This window comes from Acyrthosiphon pisum, chromosome X (genome assembly GCF_005508785.2).
Source record: "Acyrthosiphon pisum isolate AL4f chromosome X, pea_aphid_22Mar2018_4r6ur, whole genome shotgun sequence".
Taxonomy (NCBI): domain Eukaryota; kingdom Metazoa; phylum Arthropoda; class Insecta; order Hemiptera; family Aphididae; genus Acyrthosiphon; species Acyrthosiphon pisum.
This window is the reverse complement of record NC_042493.1, coordinates 82,355,708-82,367,676: the sequence shown is the minus strand read 5'-3', so window position 1 is coordinate 82,367,676 and position 11,969 is coordinate 82,355,708. Positions and strand designations below refer to the sequence as shown.

Genomic DNA, 11,969 nt, shown 5'->3' with positions numbered 1-11,969 from the left:
TTTTCGTTTTTTGTAATTCATAAGTTTTAAACATTTTGCAACAAATACATTTTAGAAACACTTTTAGTAATATCTTGATAAGCTTGAAGTTCCATTAAGAAATTGTTTTAAAAGCATGTTTTTAAAAAATTATTTTTTTATTTTTTTTTTATGAACCTATATAACATACCTACGTGCTACGTCCTACATAATACAAGTCAAAATGTAGAGTAAATAATTGTATTTAAATTACGTACAAAATACAATTTAAAAATTATAAAATGTTTGTTTTATTGATAATAAATATATAGTGATGCTATAGATATATAGTGTATCATTCTCTATAGTCATTAAATTTCCTGTATATATTTTACGAATCAAGATTTCAACTGTATTGTAGGTAATCAGGAATGTTGGAAATATCTTACAAAAACATAAAATATCATTCAAATTATCTTAAGTATATTCATATATTCAAAATTTATTTACGATTAAAAATAAAAATAACAACATAATATTGGTTTATGTTTCAAAACAAAATCATATTATAAGCTTATTTAAGGTACTCAATTTTAGTCCATATCAAATGCCTAATCGTAAATTAATAAATTATTATCAGTATGATTTGTGCATATTTTTGTAGGCTTCAGTCAGCCTTAAAATTTCATGTTGTTTTCAAAATCATTCGTTGGCTACGAAAATTATTGTCCTTGCAAAATAATAATAATGAAAATTTATGCATATGATAAGTGTCAATTATTTCCAATTTCTGTTCACATCTTCTTGTTATTGTTCCATATTTAAACTTTCCAAAAGATTGGTATTAAGGCAACACGTTTAAATTGTAATAGGTACTCAACATGACAAAAAATATTTTTTCATTTTGGTAGTAGGTAACTATCCCCAATAAAAATTCCTAATTGTCAAACTTTAAGACCACAGTCAACGAAGGGCATAAATAATTACTATAACGCTCAAAAAATGTATTTATAGATCATAGTATATAAATATTATGTCCAATTGAATAGGCAATTAATAACCGCTGAAATAGGCATTAATTGTGTTTGAATTTTTTCATATATTCCAATGTGGCGTAAAATGATCAGGTTTTTTAGGGGGGGGGGGGCTTAGCTTTCAGTCCGACGCTATTCGCGCCTATAACTGTTGGAAAAATATATATGTGTAAAATATTAGTGTTTTGGCAACACTTGATGATGTTTTATTTTATATTTAATTTTCTGTTTTTAATCAAATAAGTAAGAAATTATTTCCACCATTATGTTTATTAAACAATTTTCTTTATTGTATATTATAAAGTATACAAACGTATAAGGCTTATTAAATAAATATTTAACATATTTTTCATCGGTTTTATATTTTTAGAATACCAGAAGGAAAGCAACCCAGGTTTCCTAAGAAGCCAGTGATACACCAAGAGGGGGATGTTTTGGTTATGGAGTGTGAGCTGGAAGCTAATCCTATGCCAGAAATAAACTGGTATCAAGCATCTAAACTCATATTAGATACAGGACGGATTAGAATGTCCAAAAAGACAACTGGAAAAGACATGTATTTACTTAGATTAGAAATCACAAATCCCACCAAAGAAGATGGTGGAAATTATCGTTGTAATGCTTGTAATATATTTGGTGAAAGCAATGCAAACATATCATTGAATTTCCAAGGTATACCCAAACAAAAATATTAATATAATACAACCTTGTACACAATTGTACCCTATACTTCCATTACAACCGCGCATGTTAAATACCAGTAATAAATTAATGTGAATAATAATAATTTTGTAACATATAAAATTAAGGTGTGGGTATTAATATTAATAAATATATTTATATACATACATATGTATATTTTTAATTTTTAAGATACATAAATATTGTGAAATATTTAAATGAAAAAATCCCATTTTGATTTCAGGTGGTGATAGTAGTTCTGGATTTGCACCATCGTTTATCGAGAAACCTCGAATAATTCCAAACGAATCTGGCACACTAATTACACTCCGGTGCAATTGCACAGCTAATCCTAAGCCAGAGGTCACGTGGTATAAAGGTACGAAGCTTGTCACGGAGACGTCAAAAATTTCTATGAAAGTTACCGGACAAGAAAATACGTACGAAATACTGTTATTGATACAGGTAATATTTATGTTTTACTATTGGTATAATACTATTGTCTATTAATGTAAAGATTATGCGATTAGGGAGAATAATAATAATAATAATAATATTTAATTATAGGACCCGATTGGTCCGGACAGTGGCACATATAGATGTCACGTGCAAAACGAACACGGTGAGAGCAATGCGAACTTAAATCTAAACATCGAAACTGATCCTGAACCAGAAGGCGAGCCTCCTACATTCTTAATTAAACCAAGAATACAGTCCAAAAACAACGGTAAACTAGTTGTGATGGATTGCACTGTGAAGGCAAGTCCCAAACCAGAAGTGGTCTGGTACCTTGATGGTAAGATATTGGTCCAAACTTCCAAACTTTCTTGGAGAGTCGAGGAAAAAGGCGATTCTTACTACATATGCCTGGAATTGAAGGTATTATTTATAATTAATTGTAAATCTGCAGACTGCAAGTAATTGCAAATACATTTCTGTATTATCATAATATACACGGTATGACCAATTACTAATTAATTTTGAATATAACATTTTTAGAACCCAGGTAAAGATGACACGGGGTTGTATAAATGCAGTATAAAAAACGGGAATGGTGAACTGAATGCAAATCTGACACTCAATATTGAAAGTAAATATAAAAAACACATCCCCATTAAATATAAATTATTAACTTTTATATCTATCCGTGATTACAGTAATACCGGTGATCAAAGAAGTCCCACGTGTTGTCACAATATCAAGAACTAAAAACGTTGTCATTGAGTGTCGCATCCAGTCCATTTTCGAACCCCAGTGCATATGGAAAAAAGACAACACTGTGATCAAAGACAACGTTACAAGACAAACGAAAATCGAACGCGTTAATGATGTAACAATTTTATTATTATAATAATATAATTAGTAATTCGAAACGTGTACCAAGCTGTATTGTTCTTTTAGGGAGAGTATGTGGTAAAATTAGAAGTGAAAAATGCAACTTCCAACGACAAGGGTATTTACAATTTAATTGCTAAAAACGAAAAAGGTGAAGTAGTATCAAGTCCTATCGAAGTAAAAGAAGTTGCAGAAGAAAAAGTAGAAAAACCATCTATTGATGAGAAACTAAAATCAATCGTGAGTACTAAGGATAAACGTAGTGTTCGTGTGATTTTTTTTTCATTTTCAATACTAATTAAACTAACAAATGGAACTTATAAAGTATAATCATGTATAGGTACATATTCTTAAAATAGTTACATTTTTTTATTAAAGTGATTCTATAGAGAAGAATATTTTTTCGAAATGATCAGGTAAACATTGTGTTATAAATTAATTTTATAAAGGTATTCATGTTTTAGACATATATGTATACCTATACCGTGTGTCCGCGAAAACAGGGTAGACTGTAATACTGTATAATTAAATTACCCATATTACTCAGTACCCTATAGGAAGTCTAAACATATTTTTTAATTCTGTTTGCGGAACGTGGAACTAGACTATTATATCATCAATCTCCCGCAGACACAATTTTAAAATGTATACGGTTCTGAGTAATGTAGGTAACTGAGTTATTGAGTGTATCCAGTTTTCGCGGACGGTATATTCTTAATAATTTTTTTTTTACTATTATGTAATTAGTAAATATGATAATTATTGAAGTATAACATTCTATCAAGTAGTTACACAAAATTGCGTACCATGTGCAAGTGTTTTATTGTTACTAATCGATTTGATTCAATATATTATTATGTTTTTTCAGTCATATCTTCATTTGATGGGTCTTTTTCTTTATTATTATTGTTAAATATTATTGGTCCCAATCGAGGATACTGACCATCGTGCATTGACCAATCATTGACTTCTAGGTTTTTATTTTGTTCCTTCTCTAGCTCATCTTCCCACATTTTCGTTTTAAATTCATTATCTTTATTGGGAACTTTCCTGATATACTGTACATCTTTCCGTACCTTTTCCTTAAATTCGGCAGGAGTAGAATATCTATGACTATCTAAGTCATCGTTTTCCATGCTTTTTCAATAAATTATTATTTTGTATTTTTTAGTGAAATTAAACTTCAGTTTATTTGTAAAGATCAATTTTAATTATTATTTTCACGTGACATTTTAAAATCAAAACAATTTATTGTATCTAATTAAAATATGTTTAATTGCAGCCAAAATATAATAAAATGGTTCGATGATATTGTGCAAAAATTAAAACGCATTTAGTTAATATCCAAAACAACTATTAATTTAAAGCAATCCACAACCCACATTACCAAAAAAACCACCCCGAGAAGTCACTTTCATATTATACCTATTATACATTTTTATAATATTAAGTATATTATAATATATTGCTGTTATTAACTTATAAACCAAATAGTATACCGTAAACCAGTATAAAACGGTCCGTCGTATAAATGGCTTGAAATTGATCTAAACACTTTTTAAAATCAATTATAAATCAATTTAAAATTATATACTTCATAACTACATACGACTATCGACTATTATATCATTTATAAGTTATACACTTATAACTAACATATTTAAACATGTATATTACATAGGTACCTACTCGTATGTTGTATGTAGTTACCTACATCTATCGCACAATAAATATAAAATATAGAAAATGAAAAAATTCAATTTGAATTTTGACAAAAATGTGATCAAAATATTACCAAATGGATGTATTGTACAATGTACATAATTGTATTATATTATGTTTTATTTTTTGTTAATAATTTGCTTTTTGTAGGTGGTTATTTAATTAATCATGTTACAATGCAAATAATTCTAATTTATTTTGCTTTATTTTATTTTGTAATTTGCAAGTTTAAAAAATGTATTAATGCTTCATGTGCCAGTTTTTTTTATGCGATTCAAAATATACTCAAATTTATAATATAACATCATCCTCGAAAAGATGTTAAGAATTGGTGATTAATAAAACTTAGTGAGTATTTTTTAAGTAACATAATATTTTTAGAGTTATATATTTTTTAAGTAACATAATATATAAAATAAATGTTTATGTATTACCTATATTTATTTGGTAAGGTTAATAACATATTTAAGTGTAATATTTTATTATTATAGCGTGCTAATGAAGGTGAACGAATAGAATTCGTTTCTAGTTTATCCAAAATTGATAAGCAAGTCACAGTCATATGGTACAGGTAAGAAATTAAATATTAAGTAAAAATGTTAAATCTTTATGAAAAATTACGAATTATTCATAAAATAAATTATTTAGAAACACAACACAAATTACGGAAACATCAGAAACAATTATTAAATTTGATGGAAAACGTGCAAGTTTAATAATCACAAAAACTAAAATATCACACAGCGGTACCTATAAGGTTGTGTTTAAAAATTCTGCTGGCAGTGATGAATCATCGGCAGAACTTAACATTCTCGGTGAGTGTAATAATATCCATTAGTAGGTATATAAAAGTACTAAATATAATGGTAATTTTGTTTGTCTTTAAAATAGAAAAAATGGAAGTTGATGAGAAAGAAGAGGTAAGATATATGATAAGATTAGGAAAATAATATTATTTTTAAAAGTGTTTAAAGTCATTAGTATAAGAAATTGTAAACAAAATATAATACATTTCAGGAGGAAGTTAAAGAAACAAAAGAAAAAACTGTAAAACGAAAATCCTCAATAACAACAAAGGTATAAATTAAATTACAAAACATATTATTTACTAATTACTATTGTGTATCGTGCAATTTATGATCTATCTGAAATCTACGCTTTATTTTAATTAGAAGACTACGGAGACCGAAACTAACGAGAATGCTCCACCAGAAGTAAAACGAAAATCTTCAATACTTAAGGTAAGAAATTAACATTTTACTGGACAACTATAGAGTATAATATTATAATTTATAATATTAAATTTTAACCCCACTGGCCCACTCTCCATTGAAGTTGTCAAACTAATAATATCATCAAATATAAAATAGAACCATATGATAACATATTTTTTAAATACTTGGAGCACTTATAATATAGATTTTTTTCATAATACTCTCGAATGGGTGTAGGGTGGGGAGAATTACAACACCGAAATACCCCCCCTCTGGATATACCACTGCTCACGTATTTGTATTGTTATATTTGTCCAAAACTTACCATTGTGGTATAAGAAAAAAAGTGATTCACAATAAATGTTCTTATATTTAGATCTAAATAAATAAATTGTTGATCTTATAACAATGTGTTAATTGTATTCATATTTTTTATACCATAATGTTTTCAAATTGAAACATCGTTTATAAGTTTAGAATAACCATTTAACAAAAATATTGCACAGAATTCTTACAGTTAGAATATAAAAAAACTTATGATAATTGTGTTCACTTGGATTAATTTATTCGGTATTTTTCAACCTGTTATTTATATAGAAGATTAGAAGCAATGTAAAACGAAAATACCTTTTTAAAAAATTACGTTAGTAAGATAGCTGAAACTAATTGTTTTTTTATTAAATACATTTTTCGATATACTTGCGTACATTTTACATTTTTATTGAAGGTCATACAATTTTTAATTGTAGCTCCCTTTGTTGTTTATATTCCGTAAAAATTTAATAATCAAACAATAAATAATTGAACTATCACAATTCATTATAATATCCTATGATCTATATTTTACACATTAAATTTCACATTATAATTATCGTTCTATATATCTAAAATGCTTATTTGTTAAATTTATTTATCGTTTAAATTGTACGCATAATATTTATATTAATTAAAACAGTAGGCCTTAAAATATAATTTAGTGATGGTTTATATTTTGCAATATGTTTCAAATATTTTTAAATAATAATATTATGATTGAATAAATGTACTTTGTATAGACCACTAATGAAAGTGAGCAAAAGGAAGATGGACAACCTGAAGTAAAAAGGAGATCATCTATATTAAAAGTAATTCATTTAAAATTATATGATACAATTAATAGATTACAATTCTACTAAATGATTCAATATTTTAGAAATCATCAGAGAGCACTACAACTACTACAGTAGAAGAGCAAAAAGATCAAGAAAAAAGAAGATCTTCAATATTGAAGGTAATAATTTTTAAACTGAGAATACTAAGTTAGTCAATAAATTCCTCTATAACATACACACAATCAAATTTTCATTATTACAGTAAATATCAAAATATATCGATTTATATTAAAACGGGCGGCACAATATAAATTACATTAATTTATCACAATTAATAAAAAAAAAAAAAAACACTGCAATAAGAATTAAAATTAATTATATATTTTATATACTTACCTTTAAATACCTATTGTACCTAATGTTCAAAGTTAAATTGTGATTATAATTGGAATTAATTCATAATAATAATAGTTGAGATGTAGGTATCTAACTGTATGTAATCTAGTATATAACCTGAGGAAGAAGCTATAACTAGTTTTTTTCTAACGAAAAATTAAGATTTCATAATAAAGACTGACATTTTCTTCAATTATTAATATATATTATTAAATATATTATTATACAATACCTACCATTCTTGCATTGTTATATGAAAAATATCGAAAATATTCGAGGTTTCAACAACTATTTTGCTTCACAGTGTCTGATTTTTTGAACTTTTGAAGTTTAATGTGATGCATTATCAAAATATATGAATAAAATATTTTTTTTTAGAATTCTTCTAATGAAAAAACTGAAGTTAAAGATGAGGAAATTAAGAAACCATTGATAAAAGTATGCATAAATTATTAAAATAATGTACGACCAATATTTACTATTTAGTTGTAAAATGATGTTTATTTAGAGTATAAAAATATTTATTAAATGTTAAAGTCTTTTGTAATTGTGATTGGAGCAAAAAGTATGTCCCATTGCTTAATCTATCTGTATTGTCCATGTTTATTTAATTTCATGTTAAAAATTTGAATATAATATATTTTTTTAAAAAATTTAATAAAACTGTTTATAATTGTATAGAAAACTTTAGACGAAAAAGTAGAAGTTAAAGATGAAGTCAAAGACGAAAAAATTAAGAAACCATCGGTAAAAGTATGTATAAATTATTAAAAAATAATGTAAAATTACGTGTTAAGTTATTTTTGAAATAATAACGAATTTGTTTAATGTTTTAATTACATTCTATGATACGACAACGATGTTTGATAAAGTAATTAAAGCAAAATGGATGGATGTCCTAATATCCAATACTTTCATTTGGTTTTTTTTTTTTTAACTAAACATTTGAAAATATCATTAATATATTTTATAAATCTTGTTATTATTTGTATAGAAATTGTCCGATGAGAAAACTGAAGTTAAAAATGAGGAAACTAAGAAAACATTGACAAAAGTATGTATTTTCATAAATAATAAATTAATAAAGGTTGTTACTTACTTAGTATGGGCACCTATACATTTAATAATATGTGTACTTTATTTACCTTAATATGATGTAAGTTTATTAATTATATTTATAGTACTTACATCATATATTTAATTTTAAATTTCCTCAGTTGTTTTATCTTTTATGTTTTTTAAATTTAAATTTGTATGTTTAAACTTAAATATGTCATTTTAATTTGTATAGAAAACTTCTGAAGTTAAAGATGAGGAAATCAAGAAACCATTGATAAAAGTATGTACCTACTGAATATTTATTGATGCATAATAAAAACCACATTTTGTTGAAAAGTTAGCAGTAAAAAATTAGACAAGCTACCATTCCTACTCAACTTTTTTATTTAGTTTCTAGTTGAAAATATTTTTAAAATGCCTAATCATAATTTAATTTTTTTAGAAATCAACTATTGAAAAGACAGAAGTTAAAGATGAGGGAATTAAGAAACCATTGTTAAAAGTATGCATTAGTAAAATTATTAATTTAATATTATAGTGTATAATAAAAATATGGTTTTTATTTAAGTAGGTAGGTATAGTTTTGTCTTTGTTGCATCATTAAATCCATACACATCTTAATATCGTATGGTCGGTAAATGGCAAACCTTTAAAAATATATATATATATTTATATAATTTAAATTTTTATTAGGTTCTATAAAAACCTTATTAATATATTTTTATTTTTCAAATTTAATACTGAATATATAAACACTGTCGTGATCAAAATAAATTGGCGGAATTCGAGTTTCTGATACTCAGATCTTTCTGTTTTGTTAATTTTTTATGACTTTTATATTTAAACATCGGCAAAATGTATTGTTTTTAATTTGTTTAGAAAGCTCCAATCGAAAAACCAGCAGTTAAAGCTATGGACTTTACGAAAGTATTATTAAAAGTATGTATGCATGTAGGTTTTTGACAAGCAATGTACAGTTATTTTGTTCCTTGTGTAATAACTAAAGTAATTTGTTTAGTTGCGTACCAATATTAGATGTATATACTTTTATTTACAGTTTAGAGTTTATAGGATTGAGTTTTATTTTTATTTTTTTGTGCTTTGCGTGTTTTATTTAGAGTGAAAATGATAATTCGTCTGATGAAGAAAAAGTAATTGAATCCCCTCGATCAATTAAAGTAATTATTACTTAGATGTTACAAGTATTATTTTCAGTTTTTCTATTAATTACTTTCATGAAATAACTTCAATGAACAATGTACATGCTGTAGCAGTACACAAAAAAACATTTCTTGCTATGATTTTAGTCAATATTATGTACCTTATTTAAATAAAATGAAATATTAACGGTACGTTTAACAATTAGATACTCGCGTATTAATCAGAAACAATTGATAATAAATTAAAAGAATATATAACATCGCATTGGACATTTTTTAACTTAATATAATATGATAAATAATTAAATAATTAATTGATTATTTTACTTAAAAAGTCAACATAAAAAAAATATATACAGATTATACATTTTTAATGCGATCGTTATAATAATACCATGAGTCGAACTTGTTTAATGTAATTTTTATTTTAAATTTGATGTTCAACAGTTTTGTAGGTAAAATATATGTAATGAAAATTCTCGAGATAAATTACAAAATATTAGTTTTGTCAAATACATTTAACTAAGGTACATATATTACAAAATAATATTTTTCAAAAATTCTCTATTGTTTATTTAAATTTTTATCGCCAACTGTAACTGAATATTTATATAAAAAATTTAAAAATTTAAAATATGTAATAAAAAAGATAGAATAAAACTAAAGTTTAAAATGTTAGGTACTTTTATCATATATAAATATAAATTATAAGTTCATATTATTATTCAGAAAACCGATGACGAAAATAAAATTAATAATCATATTGAAACTCAAGTGGTTCAAGAAATAGTCGAAGAAAAACAAAAGCCACCAACATTAAAAGTAAGGATACATTATTATGATATAATTCATATATCAGACTGTACATACAAATCGCATGCCTGTAATATACAATACCTATTTGTTAAAAGATGGAAACTGAAGATAATAATGGTTATACATCCCCACCTGGAAAAACTATTCAGGATAGTCCCATAAAAAGGAGAGGTTCTTCGATAAAAGTATGTTTTGTAAATAAATGTTATTCAGTAGTCAATAGTTTTTATATTATGTATTTAGAAAACCAGCGATTCGTTGGAAACAGTTGAAGACAACAAAACTGATGTTAAACGACGACCATCAGTAAAAGTAAGTTCATTCTGCGAGTTAAAGTGTTATATACATTTTATACTTGACTACAATTTTAAATACCTGAAATTTCGGTATCATTATGCGAATGGTCAAATAAATAAACACCAGCGAGTTTCACTAAATCTTGATTCGTTCATATATGTACTGAAAATCACACACTATAACGATTGGAAGAAAATTGAGACGTAGGTTTACGTTTTCCGAGCAATTGCGAGCTTGTGAACAGAGTCAGGGGTTGGATCGACAGTACTTAAATCAACATAGCTTTTTCATTGCGACGGGGAATATCAGTGAATATGATTTAAATTAACCTATTTACCTAGAATATAGGATTATCTTCATTATTCACATTAATCATATTCCATTTTATTATTTACCGTATTTATTTCTTACTGCCATACGTTTCACATTAAAATCTGAAATAGTTTAGACATTTGTAACTCGATGATTGGTTTGCACAATAAATTGACTAAATTGCTCGTTTAAAAACTGTGGAACGCACTCCATTATTTTTTCTAATAATATACATATTTGAATAAATATAAATAGGTACCTAGTTTGAATTTCCCAATCTCGGTATAATATAAGAGACATGAGAAAAATCAAAGTTAATAAAATATTTATTTAATCAATATTTTTTTTTTTTTTTTTATTTTTTATTTGGCATAAACAATCTATACTATTTGAAGCACAATAAGTTTATATGATAAGAGTAGTAGAACATGATTGTTTGGAATAAGCAGCCACCCATTAGTAGTTCTTGGCAAATGATAATTTTTTTTTTTTTTTTTTTTTAATTGTTTATATTATTATTATTCAGAGAGTTAGACATTAAAGTTTTGTAACAGGTCACGGCACCACTTTCTTTTTAACCTACGGTTAGGGTTTCCTGGGAGTGTAAGGATAGAGAGGTCTTTTATAAGAGGATTTGTATGGGTTTGAAGTCGTTTATGGAAACGTGTATAGAAAATGCGTGCTTCCGCTTCTATTGTTCTCATACAGAGATCGTTATGAAGGGCTAGATTAGAGATATAGGGGGGAGCATTGGACAATCGTCGGAGCGAAATATTTTGGAATGATTGGATTCTATTAATATTTGATTTTTTTGCCGCACCCCATAATTGTAGTCCATGTTTAATCAATATAAAAACTATAAACACATTGACACCCAAATTACGGTCTTTTACA

At 25.9% G+C, this 11,969-nt stretch overlaps 1 protein-coding gene across 6 annotated transcripts in view; it reads left to right on the top strand.

The window, feature by feature from the left end:
- The window catches only part of LOC100166119 (twitchin), an 81,414-nt gene that overhangs the window by 14,932 nt on the left and 54,513 nt on the right, over nt 1–11,969 (top strand). For 4 of the 6 annotated variants that reach the window (XM_008184330.3, XM_008184327.3, XM_008184325.3 and 1 more), the window contains exons 8-30: nt 1,363–1,664; nt 1,918–2,138; nt 2,241–2,552; nt 2,673–2,763; nt 2,831–3,003; nt 3,075–3,248; nt 5,222–5,301; nt 5,379–5,545; nt 5,622–5,650; nt 5,748–5,807; nt 5,903–5,971; nt 7,000–7,068; nt 7,137–7,214; nt 7,810–7,869; nt 8,113–8,184; nt 8,426–8,485; nt 8,723–8,770; nt 8,933–8,992; nt 9,370–9,429; nt 9,609–9,668; nt 10,380–10,472; nt 10,562–10,651; nt 10,710–10,778. In XM_008184330.3, the coding sequence (XP_008182552.1) occupies nt 1,363–1,664; nt 1,918–2,138; nt 2,241–2,552; nt 2,673–2,763; nt 2,831–3,003; nt 3,075–3,248; nt 5,222–5,301; nt 5,379–5,545; nt 5,622–5,650; nt 5,748–5,807; nt 5,903–5,971; nt 7,000–7,068; nt 7,137–7,214; nt 7,810–7,869; nt 8,113–8,184; nt 8,426–8,485; nt 8,723–8,770; nt 8,933–8,992; nt 9,370–9,429; nt 9,609–9,668; nt 10,380–10,472; nt 10,562–10,651; nt 10,710–10,778 (2,497 nt within the window). The remainder of the gene's footprint in view (nt 1–1,362; nt 1,665–1,917; nt 2,139–2,240; nt 2,553–2,672; nt 2,764–2,830; nt 3,004–3,074; nt 3,249–5,221; nt 5,302–5,378; nt 5,546–5,621; nt 5,651–5,747; nt 5,808–5,902; nt 5,972–6,999; nt 7,069–7,136; nt 7,215–7,809; nt 7,870–8,112; nt 8,185–8,425; nt 8,486–8,722; nt 8,771–8,932; nt 8,993–9,369; nt 9,430–9,608; nt 9,669–10,379; nt 10,473–10,561; nt 10,652–10,709; nt 10,779–11,969) is intronic. The other 2 variants (XM_008184337.3, XM_016803945.2) reach the window with 1 other exon arrangement.